Source organism: Rhinoraja longicauda, chromosome 10, assembly GCF_053455715.1.
Source record: "Rhinoraja longicauda isolate Sanriku21f chromosome 10, sRhiLon1.1, whole genome shotgun sequence".
Classification (NCBI taxonomy): Eukaryota; Metazoa; Chordata; class Chondrichthyes; order Rajiformes; family Arhynchobatidae; genus Rhinoraja; species Rhinoraja longicauda.
This window is the reverse complement of record NC_135962.1, coordinates 9,835,903-9,859,232: the sequence shown is the minus strand read 5'-3', so window position 1 is coordinate 9,859,232 and position 23,330 is coordinate 9,835,903. Positions and strand designations below refer to the sequence as shown.

Here is a 23,330-nt window from a genome sequence, read left to right as displayed (position 1 = left end):
AACCTGGTATAATTTTCTTTGAAAGGAAGGAGGACAACGTGACAATGTAATATTCTTGCTATTGGTTAGAGCAGCTGTGGAAGATGATTGTTTAGTTCTACCTCTCACAATATTATGGTACATTGGTAATGCAGAATTGGCTGGGAGTCATATTTATGCGATTAGATGCACCGAGTTGTGAGCAATGGAGATCAGTGCAACATCACCACAATGGTGATCAGTGAAATTCTTCAAGGAAGTCCTTTCATGAAAGAAGGGGTGAAAAATTGGAAACATAAACCAAATCATTTTGTTCACAACTGAGGAAAACGCATTGCTGCGCAGCAGAGATCCTCTGCAGTCCTGGTCCTTACCCTCAGGTAGAGAGTTCAGGTAGTCCTTCATGAGGGCTTGTACTTTTTCACGGTATAATTGGATCAGGCAGTTGTGGAAGACTGACCCCGTTTCATCCCAGGTATAAATGATGTGTTCCTTGGAAAGAAGATAAACAAAATAATCACAAAGACCTAACATAGCAATTGATTGGAAAGAGGGTAATGATGAACTGCATCTCAGGTCCAAAGTGACGACATACTGCCAATTCTCACTGTATCAGTTTACACAAAGAATTATAGTGAAATATAGTTTCTGGATGAGAATTATGAGTCGTCAATAAATACAGGCGAGGTGCCGGAAGACTGGAGGGTGGCAAATGTTGTGCCTCTATTCAAAAAGGGCTGCAAGGAAAAGGCTGGAAACGACAGGCCAATAGGCTTAACATCTGTGATCAGAAAGTTACGTGAGTATTCTGAGGGATAGGATATGGGTACATTTAGATGGACAAGGGCTGATTAGGGATAGTCAACATGGTTTTGTACGTGGGAGGTTGTGCCTCACGAATCTGATTGTTTTTTGAGCATGTAACCAAAAAGGTCAATGAAGGCAGAGCTGTAGACGTTGTATACATGGATTCCAGTAAGGCATTCGATATGGTTCCGCATGGCAGGCTGCTCTGGAAAGTTAGATTCCCTGCGATTCAAGGAAAGATAGCTGAATGGATAGAAAATTGTCTCCGTGGAAGGAATGAGGGGGTAATTTTAGAAGGTTGCTTTTTGGATTGGAGGCCTGTGACGAGTGGTGTGCCTCGCAGTTTGGTGCTGGTCCCATTGCTGTTTATCATCTATATCAATGATTTGGATGCAAACTTACATGGCATGATTAGCAAGTTTGCAGATGACACAAAGGTGAGTGATATTGATCGGTTGGGCAGGTGGGCGGAGGAATGGTTGATGGAATTTAATACAGAGAAATGTGAGGTGTTGCATTTTGGGAGCACCAACATGGGCAGGATCTGCACAGTGGATGGTAGGGCTCTGGGGAGCAGAGGGGATCTCGGAGTACAGGTACATAGTTCGTTGAAAATGGATTCACAGGTCGATACGGTGGTCAAAAGGGCTTTTGGAACATTGGCCTTCATTAGTCAGATTGTTGAGTATAGACGTTGGGAGGTTATGTTGCAGTTGTATAAGAGTTGGTGAGGCTGCATTTAGAGTATTGTGTTCAGTTTTGGGCAAGAAAAGATATTGTCAAGTTGGAAAGGGTGCAGACGAGATTTACGAGGATGTTGCCAGGACTCGAGGGCCTGAGCTTTCGGGAGAGATTGAGCAGGCTATTCCTTGGAGCATAGGAGGATGAGGGGTGATCTTATAGAGGGGTACAAAAACATGAAAGAAATAGAACGGGTAGAAGTAGAGTCTCTTGCCCAGAATAGGGGAATCGAGAACCAGAGGACATAGGCTTAAGGTAATATTGTAACTTTTAAGAAACATTAGGCAGGTACATGTAAAAGACAGGTTTAGAGGGGTATGAGCCAAACGCAGGCAGGTGGGACTGGTGTAGATGGGACATGTTGGCCGGTGTGGGAAAGTTGGGCTGAAGGACCTATTTCCACGCTGTAAGACTCGATGACTAGGAAATACTGAAATTATGTTATACAATACAATACAATACAATACAATATATCTTTATTGTCATTGTACCCAGGGGTACAACGAGATATGCCACAGAAATCAAACCCGAGAGCACCTTCAGAATTGTAATCCATTCTATGTTTGTTTTAAATTAAACACAAGCTGCGCTCATTAAGGAAAAAAGCTTAAAGAGGCTGCAGAAGAAAGAAAGCAGAGTAATCTTCAATTTGGTAATAAGGAGCGGATGAAGCAGAACATGTGGTGGAAGCATGGCCAAGAGGGGAGCCATTAATAAGGTTTACATCAGTTCATGCAATTATCCACAGTGCTCTAATCCCAAATCAAAATTCTACAGATGCTAGAACTCTGAAGTTAAACAAATTCCTGTAACTCAGGTTAGATAGTTTAGGAAGAGAGAAACAGTGTTAACATTTCAATTAATGTCCTTTCATCAGAACAGTGAAAAAAGTTATATAAAATGTCTTAACTTGCAGAGAAGGGAGGCAAGAAAAATTAAATACATAGAACATAGATCAGTCCAGCACACAAACAGACCCTTTGACCCATGATATCTGTGCCAAACAGACATGCCAAATTAAACTGTGTAGGAAAAAACCTGCAGTTGCTGGTCTAAATCGAAGGTAGACACAAAATGCTGGAGTAACTCAGCGGATCAGGCAGCATCTCTGGAGAGAAGGAACGGGTGACATTTCGGGTCGAGACCCTTCTTCAGACTGATTCAGTCTGAAGAAGGGTCTCGACCCGAAATGTCACCCATTCCTTCTCTCAAGAGATGCTGTCTGATCCACTGAGTTACTCCAGCATTTTGTGTCTGCCAAATTAAACTAATTCCTTCTGCCTGCACATGATACATATCCCTCCATTCCCTGCATATCCATGCAACCATCTAAAAACCTCGTAAATGCTCTATCATATCTGATTCCATTACTACCCCTGGCATCATCTGCCAGGCACTGACCACTACGTCGACAAACATCTGCACATTTCCTTTAAACGTTCCCACTCTCATCTTAAAAGTATGCCCTCAAGTATTTGACATCTTCACCCTGGGAAAATGATCTGATTGTCTATCCTATCCATGCCTCTCATAACTTTATAAACCTCCGTCAGGACTCCCATCAGCCTCTGGACTCCAGAGAAAACAATCCAACCTCTCTTTATCGCATACCTTTTAATCAATGCAGCATCCTGGTAAAACCTTTCTGCACCCTCACCAAAATCTCCATATCCTTCCTGTAATGGTGCAACCAAAACTGCACACAATATTCCAAATGCAGTGTAAATAAAGTGTTATAAAGTTGCAACACGACTCCCTGACCCTTATATTCAATGCCAAAACCAACGAAGATTAGCATACTATAAACCTTTGTTTAACCACTACATCTATTTGTGTTGCCACTTTCAGGGAGCTAAGTACCTGGACTCCAATGTCCCTCTGTACCTCAATGCTGCTAAAGATTCTGCCATTTGCTGTATACTTTTCCTCTTTTGTTTGACCTCCCAAAATACAACACCTCGCACTTGCCCAGATTAAACTCAGCCTAGCATTTCTCCGCCCATAACTGTAGCTGATCTACATTTTACTGTATCTTTGGACAGCCGCCTTCATTGCCGCAATTCTACCAATTATCGTTTTGTCTGCAAATTTACTAACCAATCCATCTACATTTTCATCCATGTCATTTATGATCTCTGTGATAGATTCAGGACAGGAGAGATTAAATGACAAAAATGTAACAAGATAAAAGGCGGTAAAAGCATCTGTAGATAGCAAAAGGTAGGTAGGTCTGGTGCTGATGTAAGTAAGGCTTCATTGGCACATTGTAAGAGGCTGAAGGTCGATATAGCGCAAGTAACATGTGCACTTGGAGTGACAGACAAATAGTTATGGGTCACCGTTGCACATTTTACAAAGGTACTTTGCAATGCAGATGTGCAATCTGTGATTAGTTTCCCTATTGCAGAGGAAATATTTTGAGCATGAATGCAGCATATTAAATTGGAAGTAGTGCGCAAAAGTTATTTCATCTAGAAGTGTTTATGGTTGATGGGGAGAACAAAAAGGGCAGGTGTGGTATCTGCTGCAAATACATGGAAAAGTGCCAATGGAAGGGAAACTAGCATTGATGGATGCAAGAGGGTGAACCAGAATGTACCAGAGATTGCTAAATTGGGTGTCATTAAACCTGCAGTAAACACATATTTATTTAAATCTACAATAAAGGGATACATTATTTGTAGAGTAAAGGCAGTTTTGTAATCCTCGCACAAATATTTTGACCAAACATAATGTAGTACACTGTGAGGAACCAATGGCTCTGGAAATGAACCTTTATTTTTTTAACAAAAGAGGGTGTTAGCCAATGGAGATGTTGGGCAGGCACCAAGGTATTCATTGAAATTTAACTCTCATCTTTCAACCCATATCTTTGGTTGCCAAAAATGTATAGAGATAAAGGAGCTTAAGCTTGAATTCTCCATACGCCTTTGCAAATGTATAAGCTCATAATATTGCTACTGTGAAACATGTTGGTTGAAAGCCACTCCACCCCCTCAGGTGGGCTGTGATATTTTGAAGAGCAAGAGTTATCCTGCCTTTCTGGCCAATCCTCATCTTCCAATCAACACCATTAATACAGCTTCAGCCATTGTCTCATCGCCACCAAGAGAGCCTGCTGTGCATGCTTTCAATATGACAATAATAACAGCAGCTCCAAAGGTATGCAAAGTTACTCCAAACTGGCTGCAAGGTTATTTTTCTTGAGGTTATGGAACAATGCAGTGTATTTTTTATATTTCCATCCCCATCAGTTGCTCCTCCACCCTTGTCGATGTGCATCACCTGGAGGGTGGGGGGGGGGGGGGGGGGGGGGGGGGAGGAGGGTTGGGCTGGGACGTGTGGGTGTGTGAAAGCCAAGTGACATGTTTATACAGGCTGTTAGTAAAGTTGGCACATCACTTCAATTAATGTTAATACCTCTATCCCCAACTCCCAATTCCTCCGTCTACACCACATCTGCACCCAAGATGAGGTGTTCCATACTAGGACATCAGAGATGTCCTCATTCTTTAGGGAACGGGGGTTCCCCACTCTCATCATAGATGAGGCCCTCATCCGTGTCTCCTCGGTACCCCGCAGCACCGCCCTTGCTCCCCCTAGTCGCAACAGAGACAGAGCCCCCCTGGTCCTTACCTTCCACCCCATCAGCCGTCGCATACAACACATAATCTTCCAAAATTTCTGGCACCTCCAACGGGATTCCACTACCAGCCACATTTTCCCATCTCCACCCCTTTCCACCTTCTGCAGACTGTTCCCTCCGCAACTCCCTGGTTAACTCATCCCTTCCCATCCAAACCACCCCCTCCCCAGGTACCTTCCCCTGTAACCGCAGAAGATGCAACACCTGTCGCTATACCTCCTCCGTCCACTCTGCCCAGGGACCCCGACAGTCCTTTCTGGTTAGGCAGAGGTTCACTTGCACCTCTTCCAACCTCATCTACTGTATCCGTTGTTCAAGATGTGGACTCTTATACATCGGCGAGACCAAACGCAGACTGGGTGATCGTTTCGCGGGACACCTTCGCTCAGCTCGCCTGAAGCTACCTGATCTCCCGGTTGCTGGACACTTTAATTCTCCTTCCCATTCCTACACAGACTTTTCTGTCCTGGATCTCCTCCATTGTCAGAGTGAGGCTAAACGCAATTTGGAACAGCATTTCATATTTCGCTTGGGCAGCTTCCAGCCGAGTGGTATGAATATTGATTTCGCTCACTTCAGGTAGCCCCGGCATTCCCTCTCTCTCTATCGCTCCCCCACTAGCTTCTCGTTTTCACCCTACAAACAGCTAACAATGGCCGTTTCCTTTATCATCATTACTTTTTTGCATAACTTTCATTCATTGTTCTTTACAGGCATGTGAGTGAGGCAAAAAAAAGGAAACGAGCTGACCGCTTGCGCGAGGCGTAGAACGGGAGTCAAAAAAACGGAAATTTGAAAATTTACACACAAAATTACCAGTTTCAAGCCTCTTTTAGTGCATTTCAAAGTAAAAACAGACATTACAAAATAACGTGAATATGTCACTGTACATTGATAACATTTTGAAGTAAATTCGCACATTAATTGATAATCAGCCCAAAAAGGTGGCAATTGGCTTTTCTGCTCTGTTTTATAATTTAACTCTGTCTTAATTAATTTAGTTATATAATCTTGCACTTAAATTTAATATTTACTCATTGCAGTTCCACCACTGATTTTCCAGAGCTTTGCTGGTTTATCCAACAGGCCAAGGAAGACAGCTATGGGGATAGATTTGCTGGCTCCAGCTGGGCTGGAGTTCCAGAGCCTTGGCCGCAGGTTGCAAATTCAACCCACCGATCGGCCGTGGAAGTCCCGATGAGGTCGAGATTGGCTGCCTTACCCAGCCTATGTGCCACATTTTCGGGTAGACTTTCAGGTCGGGGGGATTTCTTGTGGAACCTCTAGCGACCTCTAGCGGCTGAATTGACAAATTGGCCATGGAAGCATCGATGAGGTCGAGATTGGCTGCCCTGCCCAACCTAGGTGCCACATTTCCGGGGAGACTTCCAGGGCGCGTGGGGGGGATTTCTCGCGAAACCCAGTGTTCATTACAAGTCTGTACATCATTTTTTTTTCTTTTCGATCCGACTTCTCCGTTTATTTGGCAAAGTGAAAAACGCGGAAACCATGCAAAGATTATGGGAAATGGATTTTAAAAACGCGGAAATTCGGAAAATTCACATGCCTGTCTTTATCTCTCCACGTCGCAGTCTATATCTCTCGTTTCCCTTATCCCTAACCAGTCTGAAGAAGGGTCTCGACCCTAAACGTCACCCATTCCTTCTATCCAGAGATGCTACCTGCCCCGCTGAGTTACTCCAGCTTTTCGTGTCTATCTTCGGTTTAAACCAGCATCTGCAGTTCCTTCTTACACATGTTAATACCATCTCCAGATATGAACCGTCCTTACCAGATATGGAATAGCAAGGTCCTTGCAGCTTTCCTTCAGGAATTCCAATACTTTGTCCCTTGGTAGATTTTCCACTTCAGGGAGATCTTCTGTAAATACCTAAGCAAAAGGAGTCATGTGAACCAATTTATTGTGTTCTTTGCTCAACTAATCTGGATACTTAAACTCGGAGCGACTCTGTTCCAAATAGACGTCATTTTGTCACTCCACACTGTGATGAAGTCCCAACACTTTATCACAGTGCTGCTGCCAAATAGCACCCAGTCACCATTAAACTCTATCAGCCAATGTCAAATAACATTGACAATTACATGTATAAAGAGCAGATGGCAGAAATCAATGGGAAGTTAATTAGAGTAAAAAAATGTTGTGTTATTAACTAAGAAACAAAACGAAGTCTATTTCAAACACTTACCTTTAATCCATCGTCAGGACACGCTTTGAGGACCCAGAGAGAAAATTCAAAAATAATTTTCAAGTTTTCTTTCCCTGCAAAGAAACACATCAGAAAGCAGGTTCAAGAAAATGTATTCTACAATATATACAATGCATAAATTAACTGTAACAAGTTAAAATTAATCACATTTCAAATGCTAAAACTCCAAAAGGCCACCCTCAAAAACCCTTCCCATCACCTTCAATATGCAAGTTTAATTACGGGCACAGATTAAGTACTAATACGACATCATTTGAAAAGAAGTGCTCATCAACAGCAAGCTTCAAAACTCAATCTCTGCGATCAATATGCATATGAGTAACGATTACTAACCCAGTCTTTGCAGGTATTGCACAGTTCGCTCATGTCCTTTCAATGGTGAATTGGCTTTTTTTGCCTGATCCAACAGGACTTGCAAAGCTGCAAGGAAACCACAACAGTACATGAAATATTATTCAATAACAAGGTAAGGAGTGGTAGACACAGCTAGAATGGAAAATACAACTACAACACAACTTTTAAAATTTATGACAATGTGCCATAGACCAGTCTTTTATTCATGAATACAAAGTGATCCTATCATATGATTACACTATTCAACAGCACTGTTAGAGAGAAACTATTTACTTGTATTAAATTACTTCAAAACTGATCCCAGAGAACTGCGTTGTGTATTCTTCACACAAATACAAGAAAAAGCAATTGAGACTGGATCAATTGAAAAAGTTTCAAAACTGACTTGAAGCTCAGTTTGGCAAGGTGAATTAAGTTTATAGAACCATGTCAAATAGCTTTCTTTTTTATTATTGACAGGATGTGCATGGATGGCAAGGTCAGCATTTATTGCCATTCCAAATCATTCTCAAGAAAGGGGGACTGAGTTCACTAGTTTGAGATGCATATATATATACAAATGACTTGTATGAAAATATAGTATAGGAAAATAACTGCAGATGCTGGTACAAATCGAAGGTATCACAAAATGCTGGAGTAACTCAGCAGGTCAGGCAGCATCTAGGAAATAGGGATTGGGTGACGTTTCGGGTTGAGACCCTTCTTCAGACTGATGTCAGGGGAGCGGGACAAAGAAAGGTATATAGGTGGAGACAGGAAGTGGGAGGGGAGAGGGACAGAGGAACTATCTAAAGTTGGAGAAGTCAATGTTCATACCGCTTTTTAGCAGCCCAGCGGTATGAACATTGACTTCTAAAATAATTTCCAAGAAATAATGGTTTGCAACTTAGCGAAACCTGCAGACGGTGGTATCCCTGTGTCTTTTGTGATCTTCGTGGTGGAGATGACAAGCTTTAGAGATGCTATTAAAGTATTTTTGGTAAGTTTTGTAGATGGGACACACAACAGCTAAAGAACACCAAGCTTGAAGGATTGAATTGAATACTTAGGTAGAAGGATTGAATACTTAGGTAGATGGATGGAGTGCTGATCAAGCATACTGCGTTGACTTGAAAGGTAATGAGCGTTCCGAATGCTGATGGAGGTACATTCATCCAGACCAGCGTTTCTCAACCGGGGTTCCCCGGAACACTAGGGTTCCGTTAGAGGTCGCTAAGGGTTCCGCGTGAAATCTCCAGCGCCCCGGAAGTCTCCCCAAAAATGTGGCACCCAGGCTGGGCAAGGCAGCCAATCTCGACCTCATCGGTGGGTTGAATTTGCAACCTGCGGCCGGGGCTCTGGAACTCCAGCCCAGCTGGAGACAGCACATCCATCCCCATAGCCGACTTCCTTGGCCGGCTTTGCAGGCCGGTATCTCGCCCCCCCCCCCCCCACCCCCAGCAGCCTAGGTGGACCGTTCCGGTACTGTTGTACCCTTCACAGAGGCCGTGACCTCCTTTAGTCAGGTCAAATGGATAAACCATTTTTTGATTTTCTGGAACCAAGAGTGCCAGAAAATCAGTGGTGGAACCGTAATGAGTAAATATTAAATTTAAGTACAAGATTATATAACTATATTAATTAATTAAGACGTGGTTAAAATATAAAACACAGCAGAAAAGCCAATTGCCACCTTTTTGGGCTGATTATCAATTTATGTGTGAATTTACTTCAACAAGTACTTCAATATGTACTTCAATAAGTAAGATGACATTATACTCTAAGTTACTACAATTAGTGATCATATGTGGGTTTGTTTTCCCCAGGACTAGAACCAATGTAGAGCAGAAATGCACATCCTTGCTAATCAAATGTAAATGCATTTTTGAGCCATTTTTGTGTTTAATTTCATATTCGTAATTTTATTATACACATACGGCATATTCTTGGTAAATTCTTGGGTATTATAATAAAGTCTTCAACCTGTTATGTCATTTAAAAGTATAATAATCAAAGGGAATATATTTAGCATCTATACGGCGTCAAGTGTGAAACGGCCTTTAGTGGTCAGTGGACAGGAGCTGCACGTGACGAATTTTTATGTGGGGTTCCCTGAGAAATGAAAATTATTTCAAGGGTTCCACAAGGTTAAAAAGGTTGAGAAACACTGATCCAGACAATTGGAAAGTATTCTATAAAAGACCTGTGTCTGGCAGATGATAGATGGGCTTTGGGGTATAAGCAAACGAGTCATCGAATCTCTGATCTGCTTTTGTAGCCATGGTATTGATGTAGCTAGTCTATTGAGTTTTTGGTCAGTGGTGACCCACAAGATGTTCACAGTGGGGGATGATAATGTCACTGAACATCACAGGTATGCAGCTTGACTCTCTCGCATTGAAGAAAACCATGAATCGTCACAGTTTACTTCCAACTCATCAACCCCTGATCAAATGTTGTTGAGGTCTTTGCTGCATGGAGGAATGGTCTGCTCTTTCGAAGGAACTATGTATGGAATTGAGCATTGTGCAATCATCAATTAATCTCCTCACCATGAAGTGTCATGGTCAGGGGCAGAAGGAATATTTTTGAAGTAGTAGCTAAAGGTATTTTGGCCCAGGACATTGCCCGAAGGTCATGTAGCAACTATACTACAACATGTAGAGTACTATACTACTAAGGTATTACTATCTGTATACTTCATGTGAACAAAGAATATCATACACCCTGATGTATATGACTAGTTTATTGTCATAACTGATGTAGATGACTTGTTTATAGAACATTTACTCTTGATCCAACACAAGGAAATAGAAATGTAATGGATTTAAAATAATACTTTTACCTTTCTCGTGTAGACCCTTCTTTTCATACAGAATTATCAGCTCGCTATACTTCTGCGCTTTCTTCAGGACATGCTCACTCTCCTCAATGTGACAATGGTTGTTTTCCAGCCGTAACAATGGGGCTACAAGTGCCACATTAGTCTGAAACACAGCATCCAGCATTCACGAATAAGAATCTTTTTGTATGCTAACGACACACAGCTCCACTTCACCATTATCTTTTTCAGCTCCTCCACTGCCTCGTCACACAGCTTGTCCAACTGCATGAGCTAAGATTTCTTCCAGTTAGATAATAGGAAGATTGAAGCTATCATCTTTGGCCTTGTTACCAAGCTCGGCGAACTGGGTGTCTGCACATCCCTTTGCAACTGGATTCTTGACTTCCTCATCAACAGACGACAATCTGCACGAATTGGCAACAACACTTCCTCCTTGATAACAATCAAAGTGATACACCTCAAGGCAGTGTGCTCAGTCTCCTGCTTTTCTATTGGACAATACAGCTCATCCCTCCATGACACACTGGTCAACCTGAGGAGTACCGTCAGCAAACAGACTGGTTCCACCAACATGCAGTACAGAAATTGCCACAGGAGATCCTTCTTCCCTGTGGCTATGAAACTGTACAACTCCTCCCCCTTCTGCCATGGGGTAGACTGACTCCCCAACCACCCCCTCCCCCCAAATCTTTGCACATCCACGATCATTTCCACTCGTCACTTTATGTTTCATGTATTTTGTGTTTTATGTTGTGTTGGCAGATCAATTTCCCTCCTGGTGTAGGAAAATAACTGCAGATGCTGGTACAGATCGAAGGTATCACAAAATGCTGGAGCAACTCAGCAGGTCAGGCAGCATCTAGGAGTGAAGGAATGGGTGACGTTTCGGGTCTGAAGAAGGGTCTCGACCCAAAACGTCACCCATTCCTTCTCTCCTAGATGCTGCCTGACCTGCTAAGATACTGCAGCATTTTGTGATACCTTCAATTTCCCTCCTGGGATAAACAAAATTCTATCGTATTGTTACTACATCCATGACTGTGCAGCCAGACACAGTTCCATCTCCATCTTTAAATTAGTCGATGACACCACTGTTGTTGGATGAATTAGGGATAATGATGAGTCGGAGTATAGGAGGGACATCCATCATCTGATTGATTGTTGACCTTAGAAGAGGAAGGCCAAAGATCTACAAATCTGTCTTTTTCGACAGATAAGTGGTGGAGAGTGAATAACTTCAAGTTCCTGGGCGTGTATATCTTCAAAGATCTGTCCTAGACCCTTTGTCTCCAATGCTTACTTCAAGTTTAAAATTGTACCCTGGTTTTCAAATTAATTGTCACACTCCACCCTATCAAACATTTCTTCATCACCAATGCAATAACATCGGTTTACCTCCAAATTTTCCTACCAAGATTGCCAACTTCATTGCAGCTGTAGTTTGAACTGCTCAAAAATGTCCTTATTAAACCATTTTGTTTCTCTATGTCAGCCTTCAAATAATTCTCTCTCCTTTAACTACTCTAAATAACCAAGTTTATGGCCAACTGTGCTGATAGTTCACATGGTTCAGGTTCATTCTCTATTTGATAATACCAACAACAATCTCAGGATGTTTGAATACATGAAATACACTAAATAATTGCAAGTATTGTTAATACAGTGTGGTGACCAAAGAGGCCAAAATATCATCATGGTGCCACAGTGGAAGAGAAGGGAATTTGTAGCTTAACCGTAGATAAATTTACATGAAATCTCCGTCTTCACTGGGCGGGCAGGAGGGAGCAAAGGTAAAAAGTCAGAGAATAAGCATGTTTAATAGAAGTTGATGTTCATAGAAATCCATGGAACTAAACGGAAATGTCAGCATGGAATGATATCGGGGGTATTAGCTACAGGGAGAGGTTGGACAAACTTGGATTGTTTTCTCTGCAATGCCAGAGTTTGCAGGGAGACCTGATGGAAGTATATAAAATTATGAGAGATATAGATAGAGTTGGCAGTCAGAATCCTTTTTCCTAGGATGGAAAAAACAAATAGTAACAGGCATAGCATTGAAGCAAGAGAGGAAAAGTTTTAAAAAGATGTATGGGGCAGGTATTTTTTTAATAACAGAGGGTGGCGAATGCCCGGAACGTATTTGACAATGGTGTTTAACAGAATTGTGGATAGGCATGTGGATATGCAGGAAATGAAGGGATATATGCAAGCAGATCCATATGATTGGTCTTGGCATCATGTTCGGCACAGTTATTGTGGGTCGAAGGACCTGTTCATGCATTGTACTGTTCTATGTTACGCCTCAAATGGGGAAAGAAAATGTAACAATTATGTTTGTCTTTAAAGGTAGCACACCACGCTACTTAGCCACAGCCTTGCCCTACTCACTTGAAGGTAACACTTTAATAATGTTGTATCGATAATCTGCAGCAATTTTTTCTTTGACTTGATGGTCGGGATTCCTTCCATGAGTGGCGAAGTGGTACAGGGATCTGAATCATGCAGCTGTTTTACCAAATGCATTCGTTTCTAGGAAGAATGACAAGAATTATAAACAATACATTAAATGAAGCCTTACAATACCATAAACAAATTTGTTTTTAAACCCACTGAGATATCTTACTACCTTATCACTAGGAGACTCATTCTACAATACCCAGTGTACTCAACATTAGATAATTTACACATCTTCTCACTGGAAGTTACAAGCCACTTTAAGTTTAACCGTATTCACCCTCCAGAGCAGTTTGCCTGCCCTCCTGCTCCAGAGCATTCACTTTACTGTTCCACAACCACTACCCCAGTACATTCAGACATTCCTGATACTGTGTTGTTTCAAGTTACACATCTTATAAATTGAAACAACTTTCCAATGGACAAGTCCCAAACTTTCAGGAGCATTCATGATATATTATTTTAAAGCTTTGTAGGCCCTTACATATGTATTCAAATTGGGTAGATTATGATTTCCTAGAGCATTTACCTGAGTCAAGTAGTCTATGAGTGCTAAAAGTGCTTTCTCCAACTCTGCAGTAGATAGTGTGGGAAGAGGATTTGGGTACTGAAGTTGTTTCCTGAAGTCTGCTGGCAATAAGTCTGGGTACAGCCCAATCACATGTGTAGGATCTGGCAAAACAAATAAATTCAACAAAAATAACACAATTCATGTGTAGGAAAGAGCTGCAGATGCTGGTTTAAATCGAAGGTAAACACAAAATGCTGGAATAACTCAGCGAGTAACGACAGGCAGCATCTCTGGAGAGAAGGAATGGGTGATGTTTCGGGTCGAGACCCTTCTTTTGTTTAAATCCAGAATTTCCCAAAACTCCAATCTATATCTATAGCTTTAAATATGCCTGAATTAAATGCTTCTTACTGGGTCCTGTTGCACTTAAATTGTTAATATTTGAGATCCATTCCTCATCTCCTTCAAGCATCTTCATTTGGAGAAGGCCCCATTATGAACTCCCTTTTCTCACTTCTGTCCTTCCTAATATACAGTACTACATTGGTTCTTCTCACAAATCAAGACTCAGACAGTCTCTCAAAACTATTAAGTCCCTTGCCACTACTTCTCATTCTCTGCTTCCATTAGAGAATCGGTTGACCTAATCATCATCTATGATTATAGAAGGGGAAGCAAGAATTAGAATAAGTTTGCAAACAAAGTTTCGGTTTCTTTCATTTAGTTACATGCTCTCATCATTCCTGACTCTATGGAATGATAGTGCCACATTCCTATACTGGCCCCTTACTCATCATCTATTTAAAAGTAATATAGGTATATTGTTACCTGTGCCAAGCTTAGCAAAAACCTGCATGGAGTCATCGAAGCGTTTCTGGCAGAACAAATTGAAAGCAAAAAGGTTCTGAATGTGATGAATCTGTTGCCATTTGTCGCTGTCCGCATCATCCTTCATTTTCTGAAAACAAATGGCAGCTCTTCAGCCAAATACTCAAGGATAGGTGAACCATCACGATTAGCAAAGACCACAGAGCACTGAAGCATGAATCAATATGTGTAAGATGATTTTGAAAGTGGAAACAGGAAAAAAAACCATTCTTTTGTAAATGTTTTATGAACTTCAACTTGATCAAAACATTAGTCTCCTATCCTGCCTTGCAGTGGCTTGTCTACCAAAACACCGCCAACATAATTCAGGATTTATTACAATCCATCCCAACTCTCATTAGTCCCAATCCTCCCTTTCGGCCCTGTAAGCTGCTCTCATTTGCTCTTTAACTACTCACTTTAATTAATTTGCCAATTACCAACAGAATAGCCAATATACATTAGCCAATTAACATGCCACAAGTCATTGAGAATAAGGAGCTCCTGGAGAAACCGAAGTGGTGACAGAGAAAAAATGCAAACTTCACAAAGACATCACCCGAGGTGATGATGAAATCCTGGCTTCTAGAGCTCTGTGCCAGCAGCACTAGCCGCGGTGCCACTATACCACCCAATATAGAGAGGATGGGGTAAGGGGAGAGCATAAAATTCTGTTGCAATCAAATGAGTAACTGCACTGGAGTGCTGAATCATTGCCTGACTGGAGAAAACTGTGCTTGTTCATTTTCATTCCCAAAACTGAGGGTTTCAATTCTGAATTATTTTTATTTAATCATAATACATTTCACATTTATGCACGATCAGACTCTTTTTCTAAACGTGTTTAGAACTCGTTTTCTGATTATGATTTGCACTAATATCTTGTTTATTGTACATTATTCATTTGGCTGTCTTTCAGAATGAGTGCAATTTATGTATTATGCTTTGAAGTGTTATCTGAGTAAGTGCTTTTGGTACTGTTGCAAGATTTTCATTGTCCCTGTATTTGCTATATAATATAGCATAATATACAAGGATAATATACATGTTCAAAAGTCATATTTATTGACTGAACTTTGAAACTAGCTTGCTTTGCAGAAATTTATGTCCAGTCCTTTATATTTCACATGTAAGGTACAAACTAGGAGGATTAATGATCACAAGATCCAGTGAACCGAAGTGGTACTGGAACAGATCATTCTTATCCCAATCAGATATTCAATGTTACCTAATATTGATCTTACCTAGAGAGATGAATACGTAAGCAATACCAATGGTTGTGTTACTGAGGCAGTACTTTAGGAAACTCACAAACCAAATTCTATAAAGAGGAGTGTGAGAGCCTGAAATGTTTGAAATAAAAAATGGAAGAAAAATGGAAATGGAAAAACTTATTAACTAAAATAAGTTTCATTCATATATTTTAGCTGGAAGAGCCTTCAGCAACTCTTGTCCAACACCAATACTTAGAGAGATAAAGGAGATTGCAATCAGGAGCAAAAAAACAAACTAATGTAGAAACTCAGCGGATTGAGCAGCAACTATGGGGGGAAGAATTGGCACAATTTCGGGAAGACCCTTCATCCAAGATCCGACATTAGGCAAAGAAAGTCACTATAAAAAGAGAGGGAGGTGTGTTAAATCAAATGCTGGTTGATGATAGGTGGACTGAGGAGTGAAGGATAATGGTCAAATGATAGTGGGGAGCAGGAGTGGATTTGGGAGATATAGACAGGTGGATGATAGGTGGAAGAAAATGAAGAAATGGAGGCAGATAGAGCCAGGTGCAGAGGGGGAAGGCTGAAGGTGAAGCCATAGGCTGGAGATGATAAGTTGGGCCACAAAGGCAAATTGTACTGGAAGGGAGAGATGATGGGCAAGAGGGCGAGGGAATTTGGTGGGTAAAATGCATGGATACCAATATGCTTCACTGTCCTACTCTTAACAATCATAAAACATCGAAGCACAGGACCATGAATATTTGTGCTGAACACGGTGCCAAGTTAAATTGATCTCATCTGCCTGTACATGATCCATATCCCTCCATTCCCCATACTTCTACGTGCCTGAGGAAAAGCCTCTTAAATGTCACCATCATATCTGCCTCCACCCCCCCCGGCAACGTGTTCAAGGCACCCACCCTGTGTGTAAAAGAAACCTGCCCCGCAGATCTACATTAAACTTTCCCCCTCTCACTCCATAGCTATGCCCTCCAGTCTTGGACATTTTTACCATGGGAAAATTGTCTACCGTATCTATGGCCTCTGAAGAATCCTGCAAACCGAACAATTCTATTAAAAAGAGCCACAATGAAAGGAAACGTTTGAAAAATGCCCTTCAGCTAATGCGCCAGAATTCATCATCAGAGTGGAATTTACTGATTGTATAGACAATCAATCTGAGAGAACCATGGGTCCGAGTAGGTTTAAGACAAAGTTCAATAAATTTGTGGGCTGAAAAGAGAAAGCCAGTTTAAACACATCTATTTGGATCTCTCTTGATTTCCTCTGCAACATGGAGAGCAATCCTTTCTTCAAATGCCTTTTGAACATCAAAGTAAATATTAACTGTACTTCCTTCAACCTTTCTTATTACTTCATGGATTTTAATCAAGTTTGCTAAGCACGGTTGTCACCTCCAGTTGATCCTTACTTTAAAGTCCGACTAAATAATGTTTCCCATTTCCATCCTCGTTTCACACTAACGATATTTGAACAACCAGCTGTAGCTACAATCGTAATATGTAGGAAGGAACTGCAGATACTGGTTTACACCAAAGATAAGTCACAAAATGCTGGAGTAACTCAGCAGGACAGGATAGAAGGAATGGCCGATTTTTTGGGTCGAGACCTTCTTCTGAATGGTCTCGAACTGAAACGTCACCCATTCCTGCAGCATTATGTGTCTACCAATCATAATACTTGATTTGTGGAATAAAGACGTAATATTTTTCTTTGCTATTACTGCACTACAAACCCAGAGATCTATGACTGGATGTGGGAACAATCGCCACAATCTTTATCCTACAACCTTCAGCAATGCAGCATGCATCTCGTGCATTAAGCAGCTTTTCTCCACTGAGACCAACAATGTTTTAAATGCTATCTCACTATTTCTATATTTCAAAGTTTTCTATCTGCTACTACCATTCATGTTCCTCCACACTCACCATTCTTATGAAAGTAATTAAGGAGAGGGGACGTGAACAAAGGAAACTAGAGCAGATGGTGCATAAAAAGGATAGGTGGGGAAGTACAATATTATGTTGATGAAATGGATAGTTGCCAAAGTCTTTCCTTCCCCTTTCCAAGGAGGGGTTGGGTTTTCCTCCATGTATTCTCATTCTCCAACTGCCCTAACTTAATAGCCTTTGCTCATGCTTTCTCTCCAGTTTGCTCTCTTGCACTATCCCTCTTAACCCATCGACTGGACGACCACTACAACTTAATCTGCAGACTGCATCTTATCAGAGGTATTTCCATTAGAACAACCATCCCTCCCTAACATTCATTACAAATTAAACAAACTTATTTTTCCTCTTTCCCAGTTCTGAGAAATGGACCAGTTTAAAACATTAACTGTTTACCTTTTCACAGATGCTGTGTTTTCAGCATTTTCTATTTTTATTTCTCTCTTACCTCCTTACACAATTTCCCAAAGAAAAGTGGGCAGAATAATCTGCTACATATCTTTCATCTCCCCAAATCATTAGCATTCACTTGTAATAATTACTGTGCCATACCACTTGATTCAGTACACTAAATACTGCAATCAAGGGTATTATCATAGTTAAGATCATTAAAACTTCATCAGGCATATACGACAACAACAAAAGCCTTGCATGTAGTTATTCACTTTATTTTAACTAATTTAAAAAGACATGTCATATCCTGATGTACATTCTGCAAATACTTACAGCAAGCTGCAAAGCCAGTTCAAATTGCTTGTCTTGAAGCAGCTGTCGGATCTGAGTTGCAATCGAAACAGGTACCAGGCGCCACACAAAGTGATTGCTGGCCACGTAAACAACATTAGATCTAGGAAGGAAACAAATATGGCCAGCGGGTGAGAATGGAAATAGGTGGCGAGAGACGAAAACTTGAACCAGACACTACATTTCTTCAATTACCCAGCTGAATTACAAGCAAATACAGATGAGCTGATTTGATTTTGAAATTAAGAAATTCAGCCTTCTTCAAAAGGGGCACAAGGTAGAAACAGCTTTCAGTTCATAATGCATTCATATTCTATATTTAAGACAAAAAATGACACAGCACAGAAACAGACCTTTCGACCCAACTCGTTCATGCAACCAAGATGCCTCATTTACCTGCAGTTGGCCCTTACATCCCTTTAAACCCTTCCTATCCATACACCAGACATTTCAAATGTCTTTTAAATGTTATTATACCTGCTTCAACCATTTCCTCTGACAGCTTGCTGCATATGCCCACCACCGTGTGTGGAAAACATTCCCGCTCAAGTTGCAGGACAAGTTAATAAAGCTGTTAATGTATTTTGATTCCAAGCTTCATAAACAGACATACATTACAGGATACTAAGCTATAAGTTTGGGCCTTTCCGTAATAATGAATCTAATCACTCACATATCACCAAAAGATTTTGAACGGATATAGAAGAGATTTACCAGAGTCATTCCCAAGATAATGGATTATACTTATTTGGATGGATTACTGATGGTTGAATCATTGCACTATTTATTGTTATTAGGTAATTGTATGGTGGTTCTTCTTTGAGCTGAGACAAAATAGATAGAATAAACAGAGAAACGATGCAATGTCTGTGACAATAACTGGAGGGCAGATTATAGTAATGCAGTTTCCAACAGTATGATTAAATCAGATTTAAAAGGGAAATTTGATAAATATGAAGAGAAAACAGGAACTTGACGAAGGAACAGAGAAGTTGGACTAATGTACTTATCCTTTGAAAGATCTAATAGGAAATCTACAGGCAAAATGGCCCCATTTTATGTTCCCTTGTATAATACAACAGGTATTGTAGATTGAAAAATCTCCAACAATTCTAGTAATACCTTAAAAAGCTCAGTTTTCAAAGTAATAGAGATCCATATTACTGTAAGAATACATGCCTTTGGTACGTTTAAAGATAAACTAATGATAGACTTAATGAATTGTCAGTGTCCTTCAGTTCTGTTAATTTATCATACTTGGTAACAGACTTTCTACACTGTGGATCCATATATATCAGACTAATCAGCTGCGCTGTAAATATGATGATTTCAGTTTCAAGGGGCACCCGAGTTTTCTAACCGAGATGCTGGCCAAGCCAGAGAGGCTAACCTGGGAGGAATAAATTCCTGCTGATGTCACTTCATACTTTACCATTTGGGACACTATCTAATAGAGGAAGGATGATGCTCACTTACCCTCCAGACGTGATAAAACGGGGCCTTTGCAGCTCCACACTCTGTACCAGTAGCCGTGGCTCAAAAGTACGAATCTCCACATATCGTGGCAGCACTGCTATGATATAAGGAGACTGATGTTCTATTGGAGATGTAAAAAATGGAAATGAGTGGTGACAAGAGTAATTTTGAACATTCCTTTATGTATTTACGATCTAATTACCCTCACTTATCCACTTAAGTGTTCTTCTAAGTAAATCACTTATCTCAACAATAAATTCAACATGAATTCTTGGATTATGATGAATTGCTTGGTCTCAACAGATTATCTGCTGCTCCACAATTAGACTCGGTGTCATCTATGAGGCAGATTGGGAGGGAATTCATCGATCTACATTTGGAAAGCATATGTGGAGACCTGGTAAATATGGACTCATTGTCATATCACCATTGTGAAATTAAATGCAAGGTAACAAATCAATCGTCAGAAAGTCACGTTGACTCCGAACCAATGCAACAGAGCATTCAGAAAGCACTTGAATCTGGAGGCAATCTACTGAAATAGGTACAGAAAGAGTTGGAGTTTGGAGTAGAGCATGGGTAAGTAATCAATCTGACAAAATTTAACCAATGATGTTCCCTAAAAGTTGTGTATTTGGACCTGCTTTTTCTTAGTTCTTCTCAAGGGAGAAGACAGCCACATAAGTTTGCTCATGATATCAACAGGCAGCAAGTAGCACGGATGGAGCAGAAGATTTGCATTGAGATACTGACAGAGAGCAGCAAAAAGCAGGAGATAGAGGTTAATGAGGGGTTAATGCATGTCAGATTCAAGAATATTTGCTCCATATGAAATTGCAAAAATCTGAAGGGTTTCAGGGATTCAGTGCATAAATTACCAATAAAAATAACTTTAGTTTGGTTTAGAGATACAGCATGGAAACAAAGCCTTCGGACCAATGAGTCCACGCTGACTAATGATCACCCGTACACTAGTTGTATCCTATACACTGGGGACAATTTACAGGGGTCAATTAACAAACAACCTGCACATCTTTGGAATGTGGGAGGAAACCAGAGCATCTGGAGAAAACCAACACGGTCAAAAGGAGAATGTGAAAACTCTACACAGACAGCACCTGTGGTCAGGATCGAACCTGGGTCCCAGGTTATCCATACCATCTAAAGAAAAGCAATAAAGATATTTAAGGTTTTCAAATTCTCCTGAAGGTCGAACCACCAAACAGCAGTAGTGAGGTTCAGGATAGCATCAAACAGGAATTTAGGGATGCGTGTTGCAAAGGTACAGCAGTTATCATGGGTGACTTTAATCTACATACAGATTGGGCTAACCAAATTGGTAATGCTGAGGAGGATTTCCTGGAGTGTATACGGGTTAGGTTTCTCAGCAAATAAGTAGAGGAACCAACTAGAGGGCAGGCCATCCTAAACTGGGTATTGTGTAATGAGGAAGGATTTGTCAGCAATCTTGTTGTGCAAAGCCCCTTGGGCAACAGTGACCATAATATGGTAGACAATAGACAATAGGTGCAGGAGTAGGCCATTTGGCCCTTCAAGCCAGCACCACCATTCAATGTGATCATGGCTGATCATTCTCAATCAGTACCCCTTTCCTGCCTTCTCCCCATACCCTCTGACTCCGCTATCCTTAAGAGCTCTATCTAGCTCTCTCTTGAATGCATTCAGAGAATTGGCCTCCACTGCCTTCTGAGGCAGAGAATTCCACAGATTTAAAACTCTCTGACTAAAAAAGTTTTTCCTCATCTCCGTTCTAAATGGCCTACCCCTTATTCTTAAACTGTGGCCCCTGGTTCTGGACTCCCCCAACATTGGGAACATGTTTCCTGCCTCTAACGTGTCCAACCCCTTAATAATCTTATATGTTTCGATAAGATCCCCTCTGCATTAAGATGGCGAGTAACACAGTTAATTCAGAGACAGGGGTCATGAACTTAAAGAAAGGTAACTTTGATGGTATGAGACAGGAATTGGCTCGGATAGACTGGCAAATGATACTTAAAGGGTTGATGGTGGATATGCAATGGAAAAGATTTAAAGATCGAATGGATGAATTACAACAATTGTTCATCCCTGTTCGGCGTAAAAATAAAACAGGGAAGGCGGCTCAACTGTGGCTAAGAGGGAAATTAGGGATAGTGTTAATTCCAAGGAAGAGGCATATAAATTGGCCAGAGGAAGCAGCAAACCGGAGGACTGGGAGAAATTTAGAATTCAACAGAGGATAAAGGGTTAATTAAGAGGGGGGAAATAGAACATGAAAGAAAGCTTGCGGGGAATATAAAAACTGACACTAAAAGCTTCTTTAGATATGTGAAAATATTAGTGAAGACAAATGTAGGTCCCTTAGTCAGAAACAGGTGAATTTATAATGGGAAACAAGTACTTTGGTTCTGTCTTCACTAAGGAAGACACAATCTCCCAGAAATACCCGGGGACCGAGGTTCTAGTGGGAGGGAGGATCTGAAGGAAATCCACATTAGTCAGGAAATGGGTTTAGGTAAACTGTTGGGATTGAAGGCAGATAAATCCCCAGAGCCTGATGGTCTGCATTCCAGTATACTCAAGGAGGTGGCCCTAGAAATCGTGGATGCATTGGTGATCATTTGCCAGTGTTCTGTAGACTCTGGATCAGTTCCTGTGGACTGGAGGGTAGCTAATTTAACCCCACCTTTTAAGAAAGGAGGGAGAGAGAAAACAGGGAATTATAGACCAGTTAGCCTAACATCAGTAGTGGGGAAGATGCTGGAGTCGATTATTAAAGATGTAATAGCAGCGCATTTGGAAAGCAGTGACAGGATCGGTGAAAGTCAGCATGCATTTATGAAGGGGAAATAATGCTCGACTAATCTGGAATTTTTTGAGGATGTAACAAGTAGAATGGATAAGGGAGAGCCAGTGGATGTGGTGCATCTGGACTTTCAAAAAGCCTTTGACAAGGTCCCACACAAGACATTAGTGTGCAAAATTAGAGCACATGGTATTGGTGTAGGGTATTGACATGGATAGAGAACTGGTTGGCAGACAGGAAGCAAAGAGTAGGAATTAACAGGTGCTTTTCAGAATTGCAAGCAGTGACTAGTGGGGTGCCGCAAGGCTTAGTGCTGGGACCCCAGTTATTTACAATATATTTTAACGATTTAGACAAAGGAGTTAAACATAACATCTCCAAGTTTGCAGAAGACACAAAGCTGGGGGCAGTGTGAGCTGCAAGGAGGATGATATGAGGCTGCAGGGTGACTTGGATAGGTTGGGTGAGTGGGCAGATGCAGTATAATGTGGATAACTATGAGGTTACCCACTTTGGGGCCAAGAACAAGAAGGCAGATTATCTGAATGGTTTCAGATTAGGAAAAGGGGAGGTGCAACGAGACCTTGGTGTCCTTGTACATCAGTCACTGAAAGTAAGCATGCAGGGACAGCAGGCAGTGAAGAAAGCAGATGGCATGTTGGCCTTCATTGCAAGAGAATTTGAGTATAGGAGCAAGGAG

At 41.1% G+C, this 23,330-nt stretch overlaps 1 protein-coding gene across 1 annotated transcript in view; it reads right to left on the bottom strand.

Moving 5' to 3' along the window:
- The window catches only part of vps39 (VPS39 subunit of HOPS complex), a 76,760-nt gene that overhangs the window by 18,757 nt on the left and 34,673 nt on the right, over nt 1-23,330 (bottom strand). The window contains exons 9-18 of the mRNA XM_078406184.1: nt 19,822-19,942; nt 18,328-18,448; nt 14,373-14,502; nt 13,563-13,705; nt 12,968-13,108; nt 10,580-10,721; nt 7,735-7,821; nt 7,381-7,454; nt 6,966-7,064; nt 354-471 (exon numbers count right to left, since the gene is read on the bottom strand). Coding sequence (XP_078262310.1) covers nt 354-471; nt 6,966-7,064; nt 7,381-7,454; nt 7,735-7,821; nt 10,580-10,721; nt 12,968-13,108; nt 13,563-13,705; nt 14,373-14,502; nt 18,328-18,448; nt 19,822-19,942 — 1,176 coding nt within the window. The remainder of the gene's footprint in view (nt 1-353; nt 472-6,965; nt 7,065-7,380; nt 7,455-7,734; nt 7,822-10,579; nt 10,722-12,967; nt 13,109-13,562; nt 13,706-14,372; nt 14,503-18,327; nt 18,449-19,821; nt 19,943-23,330) is intronic.